Source organism: Acomys minous (genome assembly GCF_964271855.1).
Source record: "Acomys minous genome assembly, chromosome: 1".
NCBI classification, from domain to species: Eukaryota; Metazoa; Chordata; class Mammalia; order Rodentia; family Muridae; genus Acomys; species Acomys minous.
The window spans coordinates 5749681-5772057 of record NC_140483.1 but is presented as its reverse complement, the minus strand read 5'-3'; the positions used below and the strand labels follow the sequence as shown (position 1 = coordinate 5772057).

At 49.1% G+C, this 22377-nt stretch overlaps 1 protein-coding gene across 5 annotated transcripts in view; it reads left to right on the top strand.

Annotated features, from left to right (window-relative positions):
- PTPN14 (protein tyrosine phosphatase non-receptor type 14) overlaps positions 1 to 22377 on the top strand; it is a 138276-nt gene that overhangs the window by 42411 nt on the left and 73488 nt on the right. For 3 of the 5 annotated variants that reach the window (XR_014777457.1, XM_084773202.1, XM_084773205.1), the window contains 2 exons: positions 10665 to 10973; positions 21925 to 22094. Coding sequence is in view for 4 of the 5 variants with exons in the window: in XM_084773202.1 (XP_084629328.1) it covers positions 10800 to 10973; positions 21925 to 22094 (344 nt within the window). In the remaining variant the exon portion in view is untranslated. Of the gene's footprint in view, positions 1 to 2909; positions 3006 to 9153; positions 9470 to 10664; positions 10974 to 21924; positions 22095 to 22377 lie in introns of those variants that run through there. The other 2 variants (XM_084773203.1, XM_084773204.1) reach the window with 2 other exon arrangements.

The window sequence follows — 22377 nt, the reverse complement described above, 5'->3', positions numbered from 1 at the left end:
TCTATTGTATGTGCTGGTGGCTGTCCAGACTGTTTCTCCACTATATTTTAAATTTTATGCCCTTTGTGTGTGGAGGATGCGGTGGGGGCACATGCTACAGCCTGCATGTGGAGGTCAGATGACAGCTCGTCAGGCTCTCTCCTACCCAGCAAGCCCCTTACCTTACCCACCAGCTGCCTCATCAGCCTCCCTGCTGTGTTTTAAAATGAAATAAAAGCTAATGCTGTCGGTTTGACCTACCCAAGTGCAGCGGTGAGTGTTTGCTTGTTGTTTGAGACAAAGGCATTCTGTGTGGTCCTGGCTGGCCTTGAGCCCATAATCCCTCTGCCTCAACTTTTGGAGTACTGGGATTACAAATGTGTGTCACCATGCCTGACTTAAATCTTATTTTGGAAGGAAGGGCAAACAAAGTTTATGTTGAAAGGAAAATGCAGCCCTCTTTTGTTCAGAAACCTTAGTCTTTTTCTTATGGAAAAGTTTAGACATAGGAAAAACTTGAGAGAATGATGTGGCTCTTGATGTATCATAACTTTCCCTGCACCAGCTGCTGTGGGCACCTGGCCAGAATTCCTTCATTTAAACACACACCTAGAAAAAATAAAAATAAAAAATAAACACACACCTAGTGCCTCTACCACTGTTTTAACTGTTTGCCTGTCATTCCCCCTAAGTAACCGACTAACTAGCCAACTAAGTAAGTAACTAACTTTGGGAGACTGGGTTTCATCGTGTATCTCAGCTAACCTTGAACTTAGCATCCTCCTGCCTCAGCATAGGGTGTTGGAATTACAGCTATGTACCACCATACCTGGCTTTACCCTTAGGTTTAGATTAAACAAAATCTAGACAACATACTATTTTATCTAAGGTGTACTTTGGACACCCTAAGAGTTCAGATAAGCCAAGAGTGAAGTTCTGTCTCCAGCCACCTAAAGCCAGCGGGTAATTATTGAAAGTTACTTAAGGGGCTTTTAAAGCCATCTGCTCTCCCTTGGGCTTCTGCCTTCCCCAAGTTGGAAACCTCACTTTTCCAGTGTTTCCGGAGTGGCTTCTGGGTGTGAGAGGACTGTCAGGGGCCCACTCCAAGGGGAAGTAGCTCTGGACAGTAGAGGCTCTGCCTCTTGGGAGCCTTTTGGGGGAACCAAGGATGGAACTTCTTTAAATGTATGTTTCCTGTCTTCTCTCTCAGATTATGCTGGATTTTATTGCTGTTGTTAATGTTTTTGAGAGAGGGTCTCCCTGTGTACCACAGGCTGGCCTTGAACTTTTGGTCCCCATGTGCCCCCCACCCCCATGAGGCCACGGTATGCGCCATACTGCCTGATTGTACAGGATAGCACTTGATTGTCTTGTTTGCTGTGAGGCAGTTTTGCAGCCCACTTTCTGCACTGTAGCGTGCTTGTTTCTGTGACCTGTTGGCCACAGGAGACTTGTATCTCTTTGGTGTATGTGTCTGCAATAGAGAAGCCACTAGAGACCTTAAGGGGAAACACGGTAGAGAATGATGTTTTATTTCCTGGGGCTCAAGGGTTTTATGGTATCTGCCACCTGAGGGGACTGCGTGGTTCTTTGTCGTCTTGGTCTTTGGCTTTTACGTCTAAGAAGTGCTCTGTAGCCCACTCATCACACAAGAAACTGGCAACTGCATCTTTCCAATTCATCCCTCCACTGGGTCCCACCATTGCCCCAGCCCCCAACCCCCCCCCCCACTGCACCCAGCCACTGCATCATGCCACTGGGTCACACCACTGTCCCCCCCCCCTGCATCCCACCACTGCATTCTTCCACTGGGTCCTGCCACTGTCCCCCCACCCCACCCTACTGCATCCTTCCACTGGGTCCTGCCACTGTCCCCCCCCCCACCCTACTGCATCCTTCCACTGGGTCCTGCCACTGTCCCCCCCCCCACCCTACTGCATCCTTCCACTGGGTCCTGCCACTGTCCCCCCCCCACCCTACTGCATCCTTCCACTGGGTCCTGCCACTGTCCCCCCCCCCACCCTACTGCATCCTTCCACTGGGTCCTGCCACTGTCCCCCCCCACACACACTGCATCCTGCCACTGCTTCCCACCAGTGGCCCCCCTCCTCTGTGTCCTCCACTGACACACCACACAGTACAGTAGTCACCTTTCTCTTATTTCAAATGTGGCTCAAAAAAAAAAGTTTTGAAAGGTCATTTACGTGGCTACATGCACAGGAAAGTTGGAAAATGTGTTTGTGGACAAATTTTCATCTCTCCGCTGAATATTTGGAAGCAGTTAGAATTTTAAAATGTACTTTTAAAATCCTTTGATGTTTTAAGTGTTTTCTTTAGCAACCTTAGGACTTGAGTTTTAGGCCTTGTTTTGAGTCCCAAGAAATTCAAACATTCATAATTCCAGTCCCTCAGGAGCCCAAGGAAATATAATGAGACCCTGTCTCAAAAATATTAAAATACACAGAAGAAATAGTCACCAAACAAAGCCTGGGCCCTTTCTGATGTTCCTGAGGGGTGACAAGAGAAAACATCCAAGTCCCTCTCAATCTTCCATCAGTTTCATATAGTGACTTCTCCTTGGGAACACGGCAGCCAGTGTGTGAGAGTCAAGCCATGCCCCCCCCCCACACACACAGGTTTTTGCACAGGATGGACTAGTTGTGTCAATCTGTCTGTCCTCACACCCAGATCAGGGTTGCATAGTTCTGTGAGGTGTGCTTGGGAGTCTAAGGCTGTGGAATGCTGGAGAGATTCCAGAGGCTGTCGGTAAACACCGAGCGGCTAGTGTCTCTTAGTGATCTCAGAACTCAGATTTGGGGTGGGGGTGGGGGATGGGGGTGGGTGGGGAGGGTGCCACATGGTATGGGAAATGAGAAACTGTGCTCGTGGGTAAGGGTTGGATTTTAATTTCACCCTCTTTCTCCCAAAAGACTCTGCAGGTAATTCAGCAAAGAGCAATCGATTAAACTGTGTCTGGCTGCCCTGTTTAAGGATTCATATGATCAACCAAGTGTAGGGTCAGAAAGGTGTGTGTGTGTGTGTATGTGTGTGAGAGAGAGAGAGAGGTGGGGGGGGAGGGAGGTGGGGGGGGGAGAGTTTTTGAAGGGCTTTTCATTGATAGCTTTATTGTTGTTAAAAACAAGACTATAACATACTGGAAACCACAGATTACAGTTGGGAATGATGGTAGTTCCTATCTTAGAGCTTTTTGGAGGATGCTGGGCTCCTGGAGAGAAGACTGACTCTGAAGCGGCTCTGTGTTCTCCCTCTCTGGCTTTTAAAGAGAGCAATACCCTAACAAATTGTGGGCTCGAAAGGGCTCCAGCGGATTCTTCTGCGGAGTCCTTGTGTGAAGTGTGCTTCTCTCTGCGTGTTGGAAGCTTCGAAGCCCAAAGTGATGGGTGATTAGCTCTCTCCTAGGTCCCAAGGACACTAGAGACACAAGACACTGCACCTGTGCTCCTGACAGCCTTACTCCACTGAGGATGGCCCTTTAAAAAGCCATTTATTTATGCTTTTTTTTTGTTTTGGTTTGGTTTTTTTTTTTGTTTGTTTTTGTAGTGTCAGAATTGAGAGATAACCAGTTGTGAGTGTTTGGCAGGGAGAGCCCAAGGCTCAACCTATTTCCTGTTAAACATTTTTGTTCCACTTGAATGCACTTTCTCCACATGGCTGATAAGGTAGTAAAGTGCCTGTGTGCAAACTACATGGCTGTGTGTGTGTGTGTGTGTGTGTGTGTGTGTGTGTGTGTGTGAAAGAGAGAGAGGGAGGGGGGGAGGGAGGGAGGGAGGAGAGAGAGAGAGAGAGAGAGAGAGAGAGAGAGAGAGAGAGAGAGAGAGAGAGAGAAGCCAAGAGGGAAGGCATGCCTTTGCAGAGGAGCACACCCAAGTGGAAAGAGGATGTTGTCACTTGCTGGTCATCCCAGGCTAAGGCAGCCTTGGCTCCTTGGGAACTCCTTGGGTATCACAGACCAACCAACAGCCTCCTGCATTACTATCCACCATGAATGACTTCTCTCTCTCTCTCTCTCTCTCTCTCTCTCTCTCTTCTCTTCTCTTCTCTTCTCTTCTCATCTCTTCTCTCCCTTTCCCTTCCTTCCTTCGCTTTCCTGATTCTTTGAGGTAGGGCCTGGTGATTAGCCCACATTGGCCGTGACCTCACTCTGTACAGCAGGCTGGTCTCCAACTCTGTGACCCTCTGCCTCCATGTCCCAAATGCTGTGGTGCAGTTTGTGGAGCTGCCCACCACGGCAGGCTCAATTGCTTTTCCTTCTCTGACACAGACTCTCTCTTCCTTGTTTGCGTGGTGCATTCCGTTTTCAGCGCAGCTTCTCTAGGCTGCACTGAAGAGTGGACGAGGCCAGCAGAGTGCTCCGAAGTGAGATTAAGTTGCTGTTTGTCTAGGAAGAAGCCAGGAGCTAGCCCTGTGACTTTTACTGTTATTATTAAGTAAAAAAAAAGTTGCCTTGACATCTTGAGCTGGCCTCTACAGCCTGCAGCAGGGTGGTAGATAGTTTGGGAGCATAGCTAACTAAAGTGATGTTTTTAAGTGATTTTAAAGTTTTTAAAAAATTTTTTATTTTTTAAAAGATTTATTTTGCCTTCATTTTAGTTTTCAGAGTTAGTTTTTCTGAGACAGGGTCTCATGGGCCCGGAACTTAGAGAGATCCACCTGCCTCTGCCTCATGAGTGCTAGGATTAGAGGCCTAGCTTACTTTATGTGAGTGCCTCCGGAGGCCAGGAGAAGACATCAGATCCCCGGAACTGGAGCTATAAGCAGTTAGCAGCCCAGTGTGGGTGCTGAAAACTGAACTGTGGCTCTGTCTTACCAGCTGAGCCGTCATCTCTCAGCACCCATGAAACTGTCCTTTCTAAAATGATTTCAGTTTTTAAGAGTAGTTTTTAGTTCCCAGCAAAACTGAGCAGAAAGTGCAGAACTCCCCTACCTTGGCTCTGCCTTCTGGGGTGCAGCTTTCCTACCCCACTGGAGATGCCCCCCCCCCGAAATGGTACATTTATAAAGAACGGATGAGCTGGCGTTGATAGCTCATCATTTCCAGGAACCCTTAATTTACCTTGGGGTTGACTGTAATTTGTGCACGCGTGCATGTGAGTGTGTGTCTGTTTGCGTGCGCGTGCGTGTATGCATGTGTGCGCACGTGTGAGTACGTGTGCACGCAGGTGTGGTGTGTGTTCATGTATATTAGTGAAGGTTTGCACAAGCCACACACTAGTTAGTGTGAAGGGGGACCATCTCAGCTTTGGCTCTCCCCTTTTATCTTGTTTGGGGACAAGACCTTTCTGTTGTTCTCCACAGTGTGTGCCACCCCAGCTGCCTGAGGAGTCCAGGGCTAGCTGAGCCCCACCTCCTCCCCTATACTTAGGATGTGACAGACACACACTACTATGCCTGGCTTTACGTGGGTTCTAGTGAGCCTGACTCAGGTCCTCACGCCTGGATGACGAATGCTTTGCCCAGAGAGCCACCTCCCCAGGCCCCACTGTATTCTTAAAAATAGATAAATTAATTTAAAGGTTACTTTTAATGAGATAAAAATAGATAGTTCCTTTTAAAAATCCTTTAAATAGAATGGTCACTCTGATCTTGCCGCTTTGTCTTAGAACATTTGTCTAAGTGTTATTGTGATGGGTTACATACAGCCATTTTCAGGCAGTGTGCGGTGTGCTTTGAGCCATCAGTGCACTTTGTCTCCCTGGGCAGGCGCTTAGCAGCTACTCCCACGTCTCCTTTGAGTGCAGTTTTCTGTGACTGTAATCTAGCACCGCGGTCATCTCCAGTTGCATTCACTTCCCTACAGAGGGCACATAACTTTGTTCTTCTTCGTGGCTGAGAACAGCCCGCTGAAAAGATAAGCGGCATGTGCACTGTCTGTCTCTGATGCAGGATACCCCAGCTGGCCCCATAGCACTGCAGTAAACACTGATGTCCAAGTGTCTCTGTGATGTGCCAACTTAGCATCCTCTGGGGAAATGCCCAGGAGTGATCGCTAAGACGACTGGGTCATATGGAAGACCAGCCTATTGTTAGTTTCTTAAAGGAACCTCCGTCCTGACCGCCATAGTGTCTAAATTAGTGTATGTTCCCACCAGCCGTGTATAAGGGTCCCCTTCTGTCACTTCACCAGCGTGTTACCCCTCCCCCTTTCTTGTGTGGGTGTGTGGTCCTCATGGCTGTACAGCACACACTCTTACCTTACACACTGGGCCGTCATCTCTCTTGCCCAGTGGTTCTCAACCTTCCTAGTGCTGCGACCCTTTCCTACAGTTCCTCATGTCGTGGTGACCCACAACCACAACAGTTTTCTGTTGCTATGTCGTAACTGTGATTTAGCCTCTGGTATGAATTGTAATGTAAATATTTTGGAGACAGAGGGCTGCCAGAGGGGTCCGACCCACAGGTTGAGAAACACCACACCAGCCCATTGATTTTGTTTTTCTAACGATGGCCTTTCTGAGTATGGTGAGATGGTGCCCCATGGTAGGGTTTTTTTTTCCTTATTCCCCCTCCCTTTTGCATTTTATTATATGTTTAAAACAGTCTTTGTTGGGAACATGGGGAGGTGTCATAAACACAATCCTTTCTGTACGGTTTTTAGTTCTGGGTTTGGTGTTCTTCACGTGACAAAGCAACTGTGATAAGGACCCAGAGAAGGGGGTCTGGGGAAGCCCGGCAAGAGCCCAGGCTCTGGAGTGTCAGGGAGATGGTAGAAGCAGTCTGTGGCAAGCAAGGAGCTGTGTGGCGCTGAGTGATAAGTAAAGGCAGAGCTTGGTGTGTGAGTAATGATCTCCTCAAGAGCTGAAAATCTAGGCCCAGTCGCTGCCCATAAAAATGTTAACATTGAGCCGAGTTCCAGGTCCGTCTGTGTCGTTACAGCATAGGGCCACCTGGGATTACCCTGCAGCGTCACACTTGCTTATGGCCAGGGTTGCCTGCAGTTCCTCCTGGAAGCAAGCGTGGCTCTGTGGCTTGTCCCGGAGTGGGTGAACAGTGCCTGTGGAAGAAACAGAGAAACACATTTTTAGCTTTGGGTGGTAGGGGCATCAAATTGTGCTCATGTTTTTCCACCCCAATTAGTTAGTTAAAATATGCACATATGGGGGCCAGGGAGATGGCTCAGTGGTTACGAGCACTGTCTGTTCTTCCAAAGGACCCGGGTTCAATTCCTGGCACCCACATGGCAGCTCACAACTGTCTGTAACTACCCAGTTACAGATGATCTGACACCCTCACACCAATGCACATAAAATAAAATTAAGTAGAAAAAAAAAGTGCACATGATGTTGGTTAAGTCACAAAGCCTTAGCCGTTGCTATACCATCTACGTGGAGAGGCGCCTTTTCTTCAACTTTTTGTCATGAAAGCATTTTCGGTTGGTGGAGACAGAGCAGTGTGGTAGCATCTGTATGCTACCACTTGCATTCAACTACTGTCAGCAGTTGTTTGAGCTCTGAATTTATATACATGTAAGTGTGTATGTGTGTACACCATGTGTTTGTATGTGTGTACATACATACATATATATATCATTAAAATTATAGGCATTGTGACATTTAAGTGTTTTCCTTTATTTTCATATGCATGGTTTTTTGCATTCATGTATGTCTGCATCATGTGTCTGCAGTGCTCATAGAGGACAGAAGAGGGCATTGGATCTCCTGATGCTGGGAATTGAACCCAGGTCCTCTGCAAGCGCAGCCAGTGCTGTTCACTGCTGAGCCATTCCTCAAGGCCCTCCTGACATTTTTACTCATGACAGAGCTACTGATATCTCCTAGTATCTCTGTCCTGCATAACTACAGTGCCACTGTCAGAAACACAGAAGGCTGAGGGCCAGGAGGTGGACCACTGAGGACTTGCCTTGCAGGTGTTGAGGCGTGAGTTCGAGACGCAGACCCATGCAAACACGTACTGCAGTGGTTCACCCGAGGGATCCCTGGCTTGCTGGCCAGCTGGCTTAACCACCCAGTGAGCTCCGTATCAGCGAGAAAATGTCTCTGAAACAATAAATGAGGTGGAGAGTGCTTGAGGAAGACGCTGGGCATTGCCCTCTGACCTCTGTAGTAAGTGTACATCTGTGCGTGCACACACATGGATGGTACACATACACCATACACACAATAAAAAACATTATCAGTAACTTACACATATTATGTAATTTCTCTATTTCTCTCCTTTATGTTGTTTTCCCTAGTTGCCTCCCATATTTCTTAGGGTTTTTTTTTCCCCTTTCTCCCACTAAACTGGATTTAATCAAGATCAACAACACATCTCCTTTTATTTTTCTTATTTCTCCACTTTTGGCCTGGGGGACAGCTTGGGAGGTGGAAGGCCATAGTGAAATAGGTACTTTGCCAAGTCGTTCATTAGCTTTGACCATCGACACTTCTGAAGGCTGTGTCAGAGGTCATTGACAAGGCAGTCGAAAGGTGGTTTAGAAAGGTACAGAGTTCTGTTTTGCATCACCAGGAGCCCAGGCTGAGAGCTGCTGGGCTGACAATGTGTGTGCATTCTGCCCCTTGCGAGAGCTGCAGTTATCCATGTACTTGGCTGGGGAGTTGGTGGTTGTTTCGCCCACCCATGCGTTGTGTCATGCACGCCGTAGACTATGCCAAGAGATTGTTCTTGCTGGGACAGCCAGGTAGGTACCAAGCCAGCCACATTCTTTCATAGGTGTTTAAGAGAGACACACCCAAACGTGAAGTGCCTGGCCCAGGAAGAGAAATGCAACTGTTGTCCAAGGAGCAGACATTTCTGTCTGTGTGAGGCTGTCTTAACGTAGGCATTGAGTCTCAGCCTGCCTGTCCTGTGTCTTGGTAACCAGAGGGACTTCACCAGTAAACACTTATGAATATTCTGGATTCGCTTCTTCTTTGCTGCCCCCTCCCCCCCTTTGGGTGGGTCCCTCCATATTTTCTGTCCCTATCAGGAGATCAGACTGGCGTGGCTTGGAGGTAAACATGATACGCTGCCAACATAAAGAGGTTCAAAAATGCTAATCTATTTTACCAAGCCAGCATTTCTAGCCATATGTATTTTAAGCTGTCATAAAACATGTACCTGCCACGCTCAGGAATGTGCCGAGGGCAGGTATCAAAGGCTGCCGAGGGAGGCTGGGAGTGTGTTTTGCTGTGTTGTAGGGTTATGCCCTGACAACCCTCAGGAGGCCTGGGCCTCTGGAATGGAGCACAGTATAAATATCATAGACAGCTCATTTCTCCATCGATCGGCTCTTGCAGGTGTCAGTGGAGCTCTGGGCAGTGCTGTGTCAGGGTGGATGGGGGGGCCTAAGCCTGCGTGCAGCTGCCTGAGTGAACACAGCTGTTGGTCCAGCAAGCGGTAGTCCCCCGCCCGAGCCTGGTGGGAGCAGGCAGCGGGATGGAGAAGCGCTCTGCTGCTGCGTGTTGCTGACTTCTTTGAAAGAAGTTTCCTGAGCCTCCCGACCAGAACATTGCTGGTTCAGGGTGCTACGGTAAAGCCACCTTGCTTGGTGTTTGATTCTTGTGTTTGCCACGTTGTTGTTTTCATTTGGTGGTATACGGAAGTGCCAGTAAATCTCGTTACTCACGGGTTACATGATCTGTAATTGGTGACAGGACTTTTGCACCAAGTCCTGTTTGAAGGAGCAGAACCATGTGGGGGGGGGCTCATGTGGGGCAAAAGGGACACAGAGTAAGATTTTGAAGTTGATTAAAGAACTTATATATTTCAGGGACTAGGGACATAGCTCACAGGGAAAATGTGGGCTTAGCAGGGGCAAGGCCCTGGGGTTTATCCTCAGCACGAAAATAAAGGTGGCAGTGAGAATTCTATATTATAAATTTAAAAAGTAGAAAGTATCTTTGTTAAATATATGATGCCAGGGTTTACATAATACATTCTAAGTAAGTGGCTATTAAAGTAAATGTTGAAAGTTGTAAAAGGCTATAAAAACCTAATGCTGTATGCTAGGAACAAGATGAAGCTTTTAGTGGGTTGGTTGCTGTCCCAAAGTCACCACGTGTTTTCACAATCATTTCCTATTACATACATTTATTGACCGTAACTGTGTTCATGTGCTCGTGTATATGACACAACATGCATGTGGAGGTCAGAGGACAATTTTTGGGAGCCGGTTCTTCTACTGTGTGAGCTCTGAGGATCTAACTCGGGTTGTCAGGGTTTGCAGCAGCAAGCACCCTTCCCACTGAGCCATCTCGCTGCGCTCCCGCCCCCCCAATCTATACAAAACCACAAGGAAGTTCATCTCACACGTTTCCTCATGAAGTTAAACATTCTGAGTTAAAATATTCTGAGCAGTTCAGGGTCTCCCAGTTCCTCTCCTCATACAGAGAGTGGCCCGAGAGGAGGATGGCGGTGTGAGTGCAAGTGGGTACGGGGCCCCGAGGAGTCTGGGGACGCTGTGTATCTGGGATGGGTCTTTTCTAATAAGCACCTCTTCTTCCTGGGTCTTCTTGAATGTCACCCGGATGAGAGAGGGTGAGATACAGAGCCTCCAACAAGGCACCCAGGATCTGCCGAGCTTGAAGGTGCTTGAATCTGATTCTCCATCTGCCTCCGTGTGTGTGTGTGTGTGTGTGTGTGTGTGTGTGTGTGTGTGTGTGTGTGTGTTGCACCAACAGCTTCCCATGCACTGGATGTTCAGACTGTCTCTCTTTCCTCTACAGCTGTCCTGCAGAGGGCCCCGTGGGCATGGACACCTTTTGCCATACTTTAGAGTGACCATCCCAACGCGAAACTACTAAGGCCATCTCAGGTGCCTGTGCCAGGAGAGGTGGGCGGTGTCCCCAGGCCGCAGAGCCATGCCTTTCGGCCTGAAGCTCCGCAGGACTCGGCGCTACAATGTCCTGAGCAAGAACTGCTTTGTGACCCGGATCCGCCTGCTGGACAGCAATGTCATCGAGTGCACTCTGTCTGTGGAAAGCACGGGGCAGGAGTGCCTTGAGGCCGTGGCCCAGAGGCTGGAGCTTCGGGAGGTGAGTTGAGCTTGCTCATCCCAAGAGTGTGGTGGGGACCTGGGAGGGGGCTCCTCAAAGGAACCAGCTATCTGCTAACGTGTTGGCACCTGCTGTGTTTTTAGCCTAAGAACCTGCTATTCTTAGTGTGGGTGTGGCCTGACCAGGCTCCAGCAGCCCAGGAGACCACTGCTGATGTCAGAAGGAAAGGCCTACAGCTGGTGTGGGAAAGTGGGTTTCCTTTTGTTTCCCTTGCGATATTTTAGGGGGAGGCAGAACTGAGAGACTCTCTCCACCAAAGTCATTTCTTCTTCTTCTTCTTGAAAACAGTTGAGTGGGCAGTTGGCATTCAGGTTCAATGGCTGCGTCACAAAGAGAAACCACCCACATTCCTTCTGGCTGCAGCTGCCTTTTGTTTGTTTCTGTGTTTCCCCCGCCTCACAAAGAGAAGGAACAAATAACACTTAAAGTGAGACTGACCCAGAGACATTGAGAAAGCTTTTTTTTTTTTTTTAAGAATTAAAAACAAATGCACATGCACGTGTGTGAGCACGGAGGCCAGAGGACAAGCTTGGGTGTCGTCCTCAGGACTGTTGTCCAGGTCCTTAGAGACAATTCAGTCTCCAGGGACCCTCCTGTGTCTGCCCCCACACCTCCCAGCCCTGGGACTCCAAGCATGCCATAACATGGGACGTTGATGTGGGTTCTGGGAATTGAACTCACATCCTTCTGCTTGTATACTAAGCACTTAACTGCCAGAGCTGTCCTCCCACCGCTGGGGAGAGCTGCTAAAGTGGGCATTTGTTCCTTTGGGCCTTATGCATGCTGTTCTTTTCTGTTGTTTGTTCTGGGTTTTTGAGGGAGGTTCTAACTGTGTGACCCCTGCAGATCTCCAGCTTACCATCCTCCTGCCTCAGCCTCCCGCCTGGATCACAGCCAGGCACCGCAGCTGGCAGGTCACCATTAGAAGGGATTCGGGGCAGTATGCTGTGCCCAGGGAACCTTGCGGTTTCAGTTTCTGGGCATTCAGGACCAGAATCTTTTGTAAGGAGTCCACACTGATGGCCACATGACACACTGGCTGGCGGGGTGCTCCAGCCTACACTGAGTGGCACAAGACCCCTGGGATGTCACTGGTGTCCAGGTGAAAGCCTTGTCCAGTATTTCATGGCAAAGAAGAGGCTGCTGGTCGCTCTCCTCACCTGGGTCCCTGGGGTGACCATCGTCGCCTGGGAGGCTCCAGTTTCTGGACGCCTCTGTTCCTTGCAGCTCTCAATGTTTGGGCTCCAGCTTCGGTGTCTGGGTAGGCTGACTGTTCATGCTCAACCCCACATGCAGCCAGGGGCTGTCCTCGGCAGCACATGCGTAGAGCTGGGTGGCTCAGACCACAGGAGAGCAGGCTGAGAAAGTCCTAGCCTTGCTGACGGCAGGCAGCTGGCTGAGCTTTGCTTAGTGGAGGCATTTTGGGCTATGCATATTTAACTTAATCTAAATTCTTATTTAAAAAAACTTAAATTAGAGGTCACAGCAAAGGAAAGGTAGTGAGGTGTTCCTTGAACTTTCCTAGTCGTATTAAATTAGCATGTCATACATATGCATGAGGCTCATTATAATATGTAAGTAAGTAGCTATAAGGGAAGGTCAGTTCATTGCATTGGACTTGGTTCAAATGATGTTCTGGCTCTCATTTGCTGAGTAACTGTGCAGAAATTTCAGGAGCTATCTGGGCCTGTTTCCCCATCTTTGAACTGGGAATAGTGATGCTTACTTTGTAGTCCCCACTGTCCATCTTAAAAGTCACTCTGTCTGGAAATAGGGGGTGCTGTGTCCAGGAGGTCATAATTGTTCATACTTGAATGTCTTTGAAGTGCATTTTTATTAAATAAAATCTTGAGTGACTTGCGTGACTTGAGTGACTTGAGGGACACCTGGGAGCAGAAGGCGGGCCCAGCACTCAGGTGTCGGGTGGAGACTGGATGCCACCTGCACTGAAGCACATTCTAGAATAGGGCTAGGGTGGTGCCTGTCCTTAGTCAGTGCACAGACTCCTGTGGGGCAGGGGACAGGGAGAGGCGGGAGAGGGCTGGACGCTAGACAGGGCTCAGTGAGTGAAGAGCCTGCTGCATGAGGGTGGCTTGACTTCGGTTCTCAGGCACTCACATAAAAGGTCAAGTGTGGCAGTGTGTGCCTCTAAGCCAGACTGGGGTAGATACAGATGGCTGAGTCCCCGGGCTCAGTGGCCAGCCAGTCTAGCTGATGTGCTGAGGTCCCGTTCAGTGGGAGACTTGTTCAAAGTAAGGTTCTTGAAGACATTGTGATATGTCAGCCTGGCCTCCATACACACTGCTTGGGCGAGCACATCTGTACATACACACACACACATACACACACACACACACACACACACACACACACACACACACACACAGCCTTCATGATTTGAATCTGGGCCTGAGGTTGCATTAGGCGTTCTGGTAAGAAAGATGGCAGGTCATTCTTAGCACAGTGGGCTGGATTTGCAGAGAGGAGGAAGCCAAGAACAGCTGGCATGCTGGGGTTCTCTCTCTCTCTCTCTCTCTCTCTCTCTCTCTCTCTCTCTCTCTCTCTCTCTGTGTGTGTGTGTGTGTGTGTGTGTGTGTATGTGTGTGTGCGCGTGCGCACGCAGACATCTCCATTGACCAGAAAAGTGCTGGGGAACAGTGAGAATGAGGGGTGCTGGCTCCTCTGAGAGGTCAAAGGACAACCCCAGATGATCCTACAACCACCTGTCAGTCAGGATAAAGGGAGCAGTTCAGAGGCTCCTGTCAAGTGTGCATGTTTGCGTGAGTGACAGCTTAGTGCGAAGGTGCGGCTCAGCTTTCATGCTGGCTTTGTGCTGACAGGCACTCAGCAAGTTTGTCACCTCTGAGCAAATCACTTTCTCTTGGGGTCCTCCACTTTCATCCCATGACAGATAAAACTGGAGGGCAGACCCTTCCTAGTCAATCCGATAGTAGCTCCTCCCCAACTCAAGATGGGGAGAGAGCAGACTGGGCACATGCCTCCAACAGGAAGGTCTTCCACACAAACCTGGAGAGGATAAACACTGGGTTGGCCCCCACAAATTGTGGCCTTGTATTTTGTGGGCACCTACTGCCTAATTTCTTTTACGAATTAATATTTTACCCAACGCTATCAGCTGGAGCATTAATACCCCATAGTTGGCTATTTTCATAATGTATAAAGGTTTTAGTGACACAGGGGCTTGGTACACATCTCCCTTAAAGGAAGATGAACTCACACTACAGATGGGTGTGTGGTTTGAATGACGTTAATCTATTGGCACTTGGCAAGGACTCTGACCTTCTGATGGAGGGACTATCTGATTGACAGGAAAACCACATCCCCCTACCAGTGGAATCCGCCTCTATTCTACAACCGGCTTACCCATAGCCAGGGCTTTAAAATGATCAGCACAGGGGCCAATGAGATGTGTTTTACAGTTGTCATCTAGGACAGCAGGAGCTCAAGGCAGGAACCTAGAGTCAGGAACGGAAGCAGAGGCCAAAGGGGGTTGGGGGTGGCGTGCGTGCATGCGTGCGTATACTTGGAAATCTTAGCTAGCTTAGTCTCTGCTGTAATGATAACTGTGCCTTCATTTTAGAAGGAACAGGGGTGGCAATTGCTCAACCATCACTCACAGTCTTCCTCACTGGGTGTGCTCTGCGGGAGTCACAATGCCTCTGGAGACTGCTTTCCCTGCTGCCAAGATCCATCCTGGTTGGCTTCAAGGGTCCCTCTTAAGGCTGCAGCTTGTTTCCCGGGCTGCAGGAACAAGTGTGGTCCCCTTGTTAGTTGCAGATGCGTTCTTGAATTCCCAGAGCTTCCCAGTGCAGAAGGCAGGGTGCACACGAGATAGTCTTACGGCTCTCCAGCTGTGGAGGACAGCGGCTTAATTCTCCAGAGGCTCTGGAACATAGCATGAGGAGTGGCTCAGAGCCCTGCTTTGTGGCTGTGCCTCAAGCATTTCTCCTGCCTGAGAGATGCCTTCAGCGCTCGGCCGGCCAGAACTCTTTCCTTTCTCTCAGGTGGAGCCATACCAGCTCTGCTTCTTGATTGACAGCTGAAATACTGGGTGAGGCGGGCAGCCTGTTAGAGCTTAATACAAGATATTCTAAACTCTTGCTTCTGGCTGATTACCTCCTCAGAATGCCTGCGTTAAGATCAAGGCTTTAATCCCTTGTAATTGCCAGGACTGCATGTGTAACCCTCACAGATGGCATTAAAGCCATGCCATGGGTCACAAAACTGGAGCAACCAAACCCTCAACAATCTTTTGTCATGAATAGTTGAGTGTGTGTGCAATTACACATCATCTCATTATAAACGAATGGGTGATGGGTGGAGATGTGGCTCAGGGGGAGGGTGCTTGCCTGCCATGTGCGAGGTCCAGGACGGACGTACTCTCCAGCACCACGATAAAAAGGAATCGTATCAGCAGCACCCCGAACTAGTTCTAAAACGTGTTTTCTTTGGAGCACTATGAGAGCCACATCAGAGCGAGAAGGGACAAGATTCTCCACAGACACAGCTCTGTCTCCTGCTTTCCTTGTCACTGAATGGTGTCTGGAAAAACAACTCAAGAAAGGACTTGCTTGGGCTCCTGTTTGAGGAGGTAGAGTGCAGCAAGGGGGAGAGGCGTGCCAGTGCAGGTCGCCTTCACAGCCAGGCAGGGAGCAGTCAGGACGTGGGGCAGGCCCCCGCCCCCGATGACCCATATCCTCCATTAAGCCCCCACAACTTTCTCAAAGACAGTACCATCAGCTGGGGACCAAGGGCCCAAACACTTGAGCTTATGGGGACATCTCGTACTTAGGTCACAGCACAAGCTGTCCACTGTCTGCTCTGCTTACAGGTCTTTATTCTCTGGGATCTTTCCACAGTCGTTACTGCGAACGCTGTCTGCTGCTGCAAACACTAGCTGACATTTTAGTGCGTATAGACAGATATACGTCTGTTAAAATGCAAAACTCCGGACAAATCCAGGAAGTGCTCACATGAAAATGTCATCCTCCCGTGGCTCTCCCTATGCTGGTCCATCTTAGCCGGTTCTTAGTGACTAACTCAGAGACACAGATCCTCTTTCTGGGAACTGGTTTTTACTGCCATCTTTCTCTGCCATTGTAGAACTCAGAGCTGTGGGCTTAAATGAAAATACAACATGGGATTTATGCCCGGAGGCCAGCCAGGTCTGGCTTACATTTGGTGCATTAGACAGAAAGCTGGCCTTTCCTCAGGGGAATGAGGTCCCTCTAGTCATGGAAGAGAGGTGGCTTCTGCTTGTAATCGTTGGCCACATTCCACACACTCTGTGGCAGTGTTTGGTGGTGAAACCTGGGGAGCCCAACTGGGCTGAACTTTAAGCTGGGTATACACAGCTGTGCCTGGCGGGAGAGACAGCCCTTGGACCAGGCACAGGGAGTTGCTTGGTACCCAGCTAGCTGGAGTTGTGATTCTGACTCCATTTACTGTGATGCAATTTGTAGAGAAGGGGCCAGATAAACCTGTGCTGTACCATACCCCCCTCCCCCCAAAAAAGCCGGGTAAGAAGCTGCAGGCACAGTCTTTCCACCCCAGTGTGGAAACAGCTGGAGGAGGCATGAGAGATGTAAGTGGGGTGGAGGAGGCCCCTTGGGGTACAGCTTAAAAAAAACCAGTGTGAAGCTGGAAACCTCATGCAGGGTAACCAAGCCCAACATTTTAAATAAGAGCAACACAGAAAGCCGTGCTGCAGATGCCTTCAAGGATAGTTTTTCCTCTCCTCTTCCCAAAGCTTTAAAATTTTTATTAACATGTATTTGTACAAGGTGATAGGCTTTGTGGTGTCCTTCCTAGGTGTGTTATATACTTAACTGGGTCTACTCTTCCTCATTGTCTCCTGTTTCCTGGTATCTGTCCTCCCACCTGCCCATGGGAATGCTGGGATTACAGTGTGAGTCACCACACCCAGCTTGTCATGGTGGTGGGATTGAACTTGGGGACTTGCACATGGTAGACAAGCACTCAACCAATTGACAACAGCCACAGGTTCCCATATGTCTTTGTGTATGTATGTTGTGTATGTATATATGTGTGGGCATATAAACATACAAATATATAAACATATATGTATCTATGTACGGCATACATACACACACATACCTTTATGTACATGCATATATATTCTAGGAGTCACATATGAAAGAAAAAGTGACATTTGTCTTTTCGGGTATGGTTTACCTTGCTTAATATGCTCTCCAATTCCATCTGTTTTCTGGGAGAAAAAAAAACATTGTTTTTTATGACTCGCTTAAACTCCATGGTTTATATTTGTACATTTTCTTGGCCCATTTATCAGTTTATCTGTGGATTGACACCAAGGCTGACCCTGTAACTTGGCTGTAGTGAGCCATCGTCAGACTCTCTCTTTGGCTGTATCCCCAGATCACACAGTAGGCCCAGTTTCACTGTTGGAAGAACCTTGATACTGATCTCCATGTTGGCTCACTAGGACATCTGCCACCAGTGTCGATGGCCTCCCCCACTCTTGCCAGCATTTGTTTTCATGACAGTCATTTCAGTGGGGATGACTTAGAACCCCACTGTAATTTTGATTTGCTTTTCTGTGGTAGCGAGAGAGCGTTGAGCTTTCCCCCTTGATCTGTGGACTGTTTGGCCTTTGTCTTTGTTCATAATTGCCTCTCCATTTCATTTGCCTCTTTATCACAGGGCCTCATTTCTTGAGTAGTTTTATAACTGTTTCACCAGATAATTGCATTGTGAATCACTGGAAACAGCTTGGCGCCTTTTGGAAAAGAGTGTATTGGCGGCGGCAGCAGCAAGCGCTTACACCACAAATTCAATTTCTATTAAAGGTGATTTGGTTTGTTGTTTAGAACTCTTTACTGTTTATGCAGCACAAGATTAGGACTTTGAGTCTCAAATCGTACTGTGCTCTCTCTCTCTCTCTCTCTCTCTCTCTCTCTCTCTCTCTCTCTGTGGTGAGTGTGTGTGTGTGTGGGTGTCTGTGTGTCTGTCTGTGTTTCCTGCTGTAGTGATCTCAGCGTGTGGGAATGAAAAGAAGGAAAAATAGAAGAATACCCTACAAGGTGTAAGAGCAATACAAATTTTATTTTCGGGCTAGAGAAATGATTCAGTTGTTAAAAGCACTGGCTGTTCTTGCAGAAAACCTGAGTTTGATTCCAAGCACCCACATGGTGGTTTACAAACATTTGCAACTCTGATTCCAGAGGATGTGATGCCCTCTTCTGGCCTCTGTGGGTACCAGGCATGCATAGACAACATATGCATGCAAAACAATTAAACACATTAAATAGACACATCTTTTACAAATTAAAAAAAAAAGTTACTCCCCAAATCAATTCTTGAGTTGTGTGTATGGTTATTGCTGTCTCCTCATAATTTGAATGTTAAAATTTTGAATGAATATCTTTATTAGGATGAAGCATGGAACATGAAAATATGGCACACATGGCAGCACTGCTTCTAGTGGAAGGAGAGATTAGTCTGCTGAGCAGCTGTGTGCACTTCCTTCCTTTGCACATGCTTACAAAGCGGCTCTCTTATGACTAGAAATCACTACACTGAGCCTCATAACTTAAGTACAGGACCTCAGTTCTCATTTGTAAAAGGGACTTAACTATGGCACTTCCCCAGTGAAGGGATTGATCCAACGAAGAAGAAGCTCCAGGGACTGTCTTTTTTCAGGTGCTGAATTAAGCACCCGGGGTGGGGCTGGGGTGGGGGGTCGGCCTGTATCTCATGTCTCTGATTCCTGGGGTCAGTGTGGGCACCACACGCCTGTTCCAGTGTGACAAGTGCCTGCGACTAGACTTTGAGAGGGTTGCAGGACCTCCTCCTGCATTGTGGTTATTTTTCTTGTCTTTTTAAGGCCTTTCTGTTGTCTGTTGTTAATCCAGCCTCCATTAGCCGATTTCTCGTGTTGCTGATGCTAGCCTGCTTCCCTTCCCTTCCCTTCCCCTCCCCTGCCCTCCCCTTCCCTCCCCTTCCCTTCCCTTCCCTTCCCTTCCCTTCCCTTCCCTTCCCTTCCCTTCCCTTCCCTTCCCTTCCCTTCCCTTCCTTTCCCTTTCTTGTTTGTTTCGGTGTGTGGTTTTATTGTTGTTGCTTGTTTTGTTTTTGAGACAGAGTCTCTTGTAGCCTAGGCTGGCCTTGGATCCTTTCTGTAACTGAGAATTATCTTGACCTGACCCTTTTGCCCACACCTCCCAAGGGCTGGCCTTATAGGCACGTGCCATCACACCTGGTTGGTTCTGCTGTTTGTTGTTGTGAGGTAGGGGATTGCTTTGTAGCCTAGGTTGACTTCAAACTCATGATCCTCTTTCTTCAGTCTCCCAAGCACCAGGATTATAGATAGGTGTGAGCCGCTGACCCGTTTCCCCTCCTCCCTGTGTGTTTATGGTGTGCGCGCGAGGTGAGTGTGCGCATGTGTTTGTGGCCCAGAGGTTGAAGTCTTGCCTTTCCCTCAGCTGTGCTTATTTGAGAAAGAATCTCTTCCTAACGGGAGTTCCTCAGTTCATCTAAGCTTAACCGGTCACTGGGATTGCGTACGCATAATGCTGTGCTTGGTGCTGCACCCAGGTGCTGGGGTGCTTTTATGTGGGTGCCAGGGTTCCAAATCGAGGCCTTCCTGCTTGCTTAGCAAGGACTTTGCTGGGCAGCTACCTCTCCACCCTGTACCCCCACCTGGCAGTACTTCCTAATTCTGTGGTCCATAGAGTTATCCTTTCTGCCCCTGTATGTGGTAATGTGAGGTGATGAGCTTATGACGAGGAAAAGTTGATTTCAGAGTATGGTCTCTGCTTGTCATTTGTTGGCCCCTTCGTTTTGTGCCTGTGACAAGGCAGCGCATCCTGCTGGAGGGACACAGAGGAGCAAAACCAGGCGCACAGCAGTCAGAAGGCAACAGGGAGAGAAAGGGCTCAGGGTCCCCGTGGTCTTCTTCCAGGGCGTGTTCCCAGCAGGCCCTGGTAGCCTGACTCGTGAGGCACATGAGCCTCTGGGAGGTGGGGGTTTCTAGTTCTAAACCATGACAATATGGCTGCTAAAAAGAGCCAGTGCAAAGGGGTCACGTGACCTGCCTTATGACGTTTTGCTTGCTGTGGGCCATGGACACGGGTGGCAGCTATTAGCTAGCCAGTGTTCCTTGCAGCCCATGGATAAGAAATCCCACCTTAAAGGCAAAGCTCTAGCAGCCCAGCATTCCTTCGTATGTTGAGTCAGCACGTGGAGGTAGAGGAGCCACAGAGCCCTTCTCTGCGGTGCCCTGTAAACCCCAACCGCATCTTCTCTCATGTTGGAAACCCGGAGGGGCTCACAGAAGCCGGGTCATACCCAGCTGGGTGAGGATGGGCTCAGTCAGCTTTGTCTGAGTGGAGAGGGGCATCACTGAGGCACGCATTTTGTGGGTACCCTTTGCAGCGCCACGGAGGAGGCCACCATTTCACCCATCTGAGAAAATATCCCTGGCAGCCTGTGTGCTGCTCCAGCTTTCCTAGGCCAGGGCACAGCTGGTGTGCTGGGAGAGCGGGACCACGGCTTCACTGGGGATTTTTGTAGGGATCGCTGTGTGGTGAGTGGAGGGCTGGCCAGCTGCGGTGAGGGCGGAGAAAGAATGCCTTTGGAAATTAAACTTGGCAATGAGAACATTCTTCTGAAGGCAGGGCTCCAGGTGAGCTGTGAGCCAGCCCAGTTTTCAGAAGCAGCGCTCTGTCTTTTTTGCACTAATCCTGAAATCCTAGCGCACGTTCATATAAAGAGGGGATTGGGGGCATGAAGGTACCCGTTCAGTCATTCAGCACGCTGCTCATAGCCGAAGTGGTTGAGGCTCCAAGTTTTAGGATGATAATCACACTTTCATCTACCAAATGCCGCTGTAATCTGCCGAGAGCCACCAGCGGCTTTGGGGGCAGCTGGAGAGAGGGGAGCCTTCCAGTCTCAAAGCTTGGTATGCAGAGAAATTAATCACAGTTCATGTAGACTAAAAACGGCACAGGGACGCTGCTTTTCAAGCACACACGAAAGCACAAACTGGAGCACGTGGCTTTTTGGTTAAAGTCTGGTGGATTTCTGTGAAACATTTCTACATTGCCAAAGCTTTCCCCTGGCGGGGTTTATGGTCCATGCTGTGTGTGAAATCACACAGGGCACCTTTCTGGACTTAGGGAAGAAGTCAGCTCTGGGGCTGGGGAGACAGCTCAGCACGAGGACCTGAGTTCAACCCCAGCTAGGACTCATAAAAAGTCCTAGCTGCGCATGGTGGCGCACACCTTTTAATCCCAGCACTTGTGAGGCAGAGGCAGGCATTTCTCTGTGAGTTCAAGATCAGCCTGGTCTACAAAGCGAGTCCAGGACAGCCAAGGCTAACACAAAGAGACCCTGTCTCAAAAAACAAAAAACAAAAACCAACCAACAAACAAACAAAAGCCAGATGTGGTGGGCCACACTTGTAACCCCAGCATCAGGAGGCAGAGACAGGAAGCTGCTTGGGGCTCCCTAGCCAGTCTAGTCTTGTCAGTGAACCCCAAGGTCCTAGTGAGAGATCTTGTCTAAAAACCCAAGGTGGCTACCTCCTGAGGACAGACACCCAGGCTGACCTTGGCCTATGTGCTCCATATACTCCCGTGCGGTCAGCCCTGAGCCCAGTCTTTCCCATTCCCTAACGTAACACGGGTTTACAGGCACCCACACGCACAGACAGCAGAGTCGGTTGGGAGCTCCACGGAGGCCACGGTACCACGCTCATGTGCTCTTTTAGTTTGTCCCAAGCTGGGAAGGTAGAAGAAGGTGAGTCTTCACCTGCAGGCCCAGGGTCTCAGGGTTCTGACGATGCAGCTGTGGGCGCCTTGTTTTCTGTGTGGCCGTGGACTGCTGGGAGAAACACAAGCTGATGGGATTTTTCTACCCTCTTATCTAGACGCACTACTTCGGCCTTTGGTTCCTCAGCAAGAGCCAGCAAGCGAGATGGGTGGAACTGGAGAAGCCGCTGAAGAAACATCTGGACAAATTTGCGAACGAGCCTCTGCTTTTCTTCGGAGTCATGTTCTACGTGCCAAATGTGTCATGGCTTCATCAGGAGGCCACGAGGTAGGTGCATTCCCCCCTCGAGTTCCCCATAAGGGTGTGGATAACCAAAGGCTTCCGGTGAAGCAGAGGTGCTGGTTGTTATAGTCCTGTGTGGAGGCAGAGAGGGCGGGGTAGCTGGAGGGTGTCTTCCCGTTGCCATGGGGACGCAGAATTTCTATTTAATCCATGTTGCTAATGCCAGGGGGCATTCTCTGTAGCCCAGTAAAACAGGTGGAGTTTTGTGTCCAGCAGCAAAGAAGTATTTGTTAGGGATGGTGAACCGAATAGTTAGGCTGGAATTTAA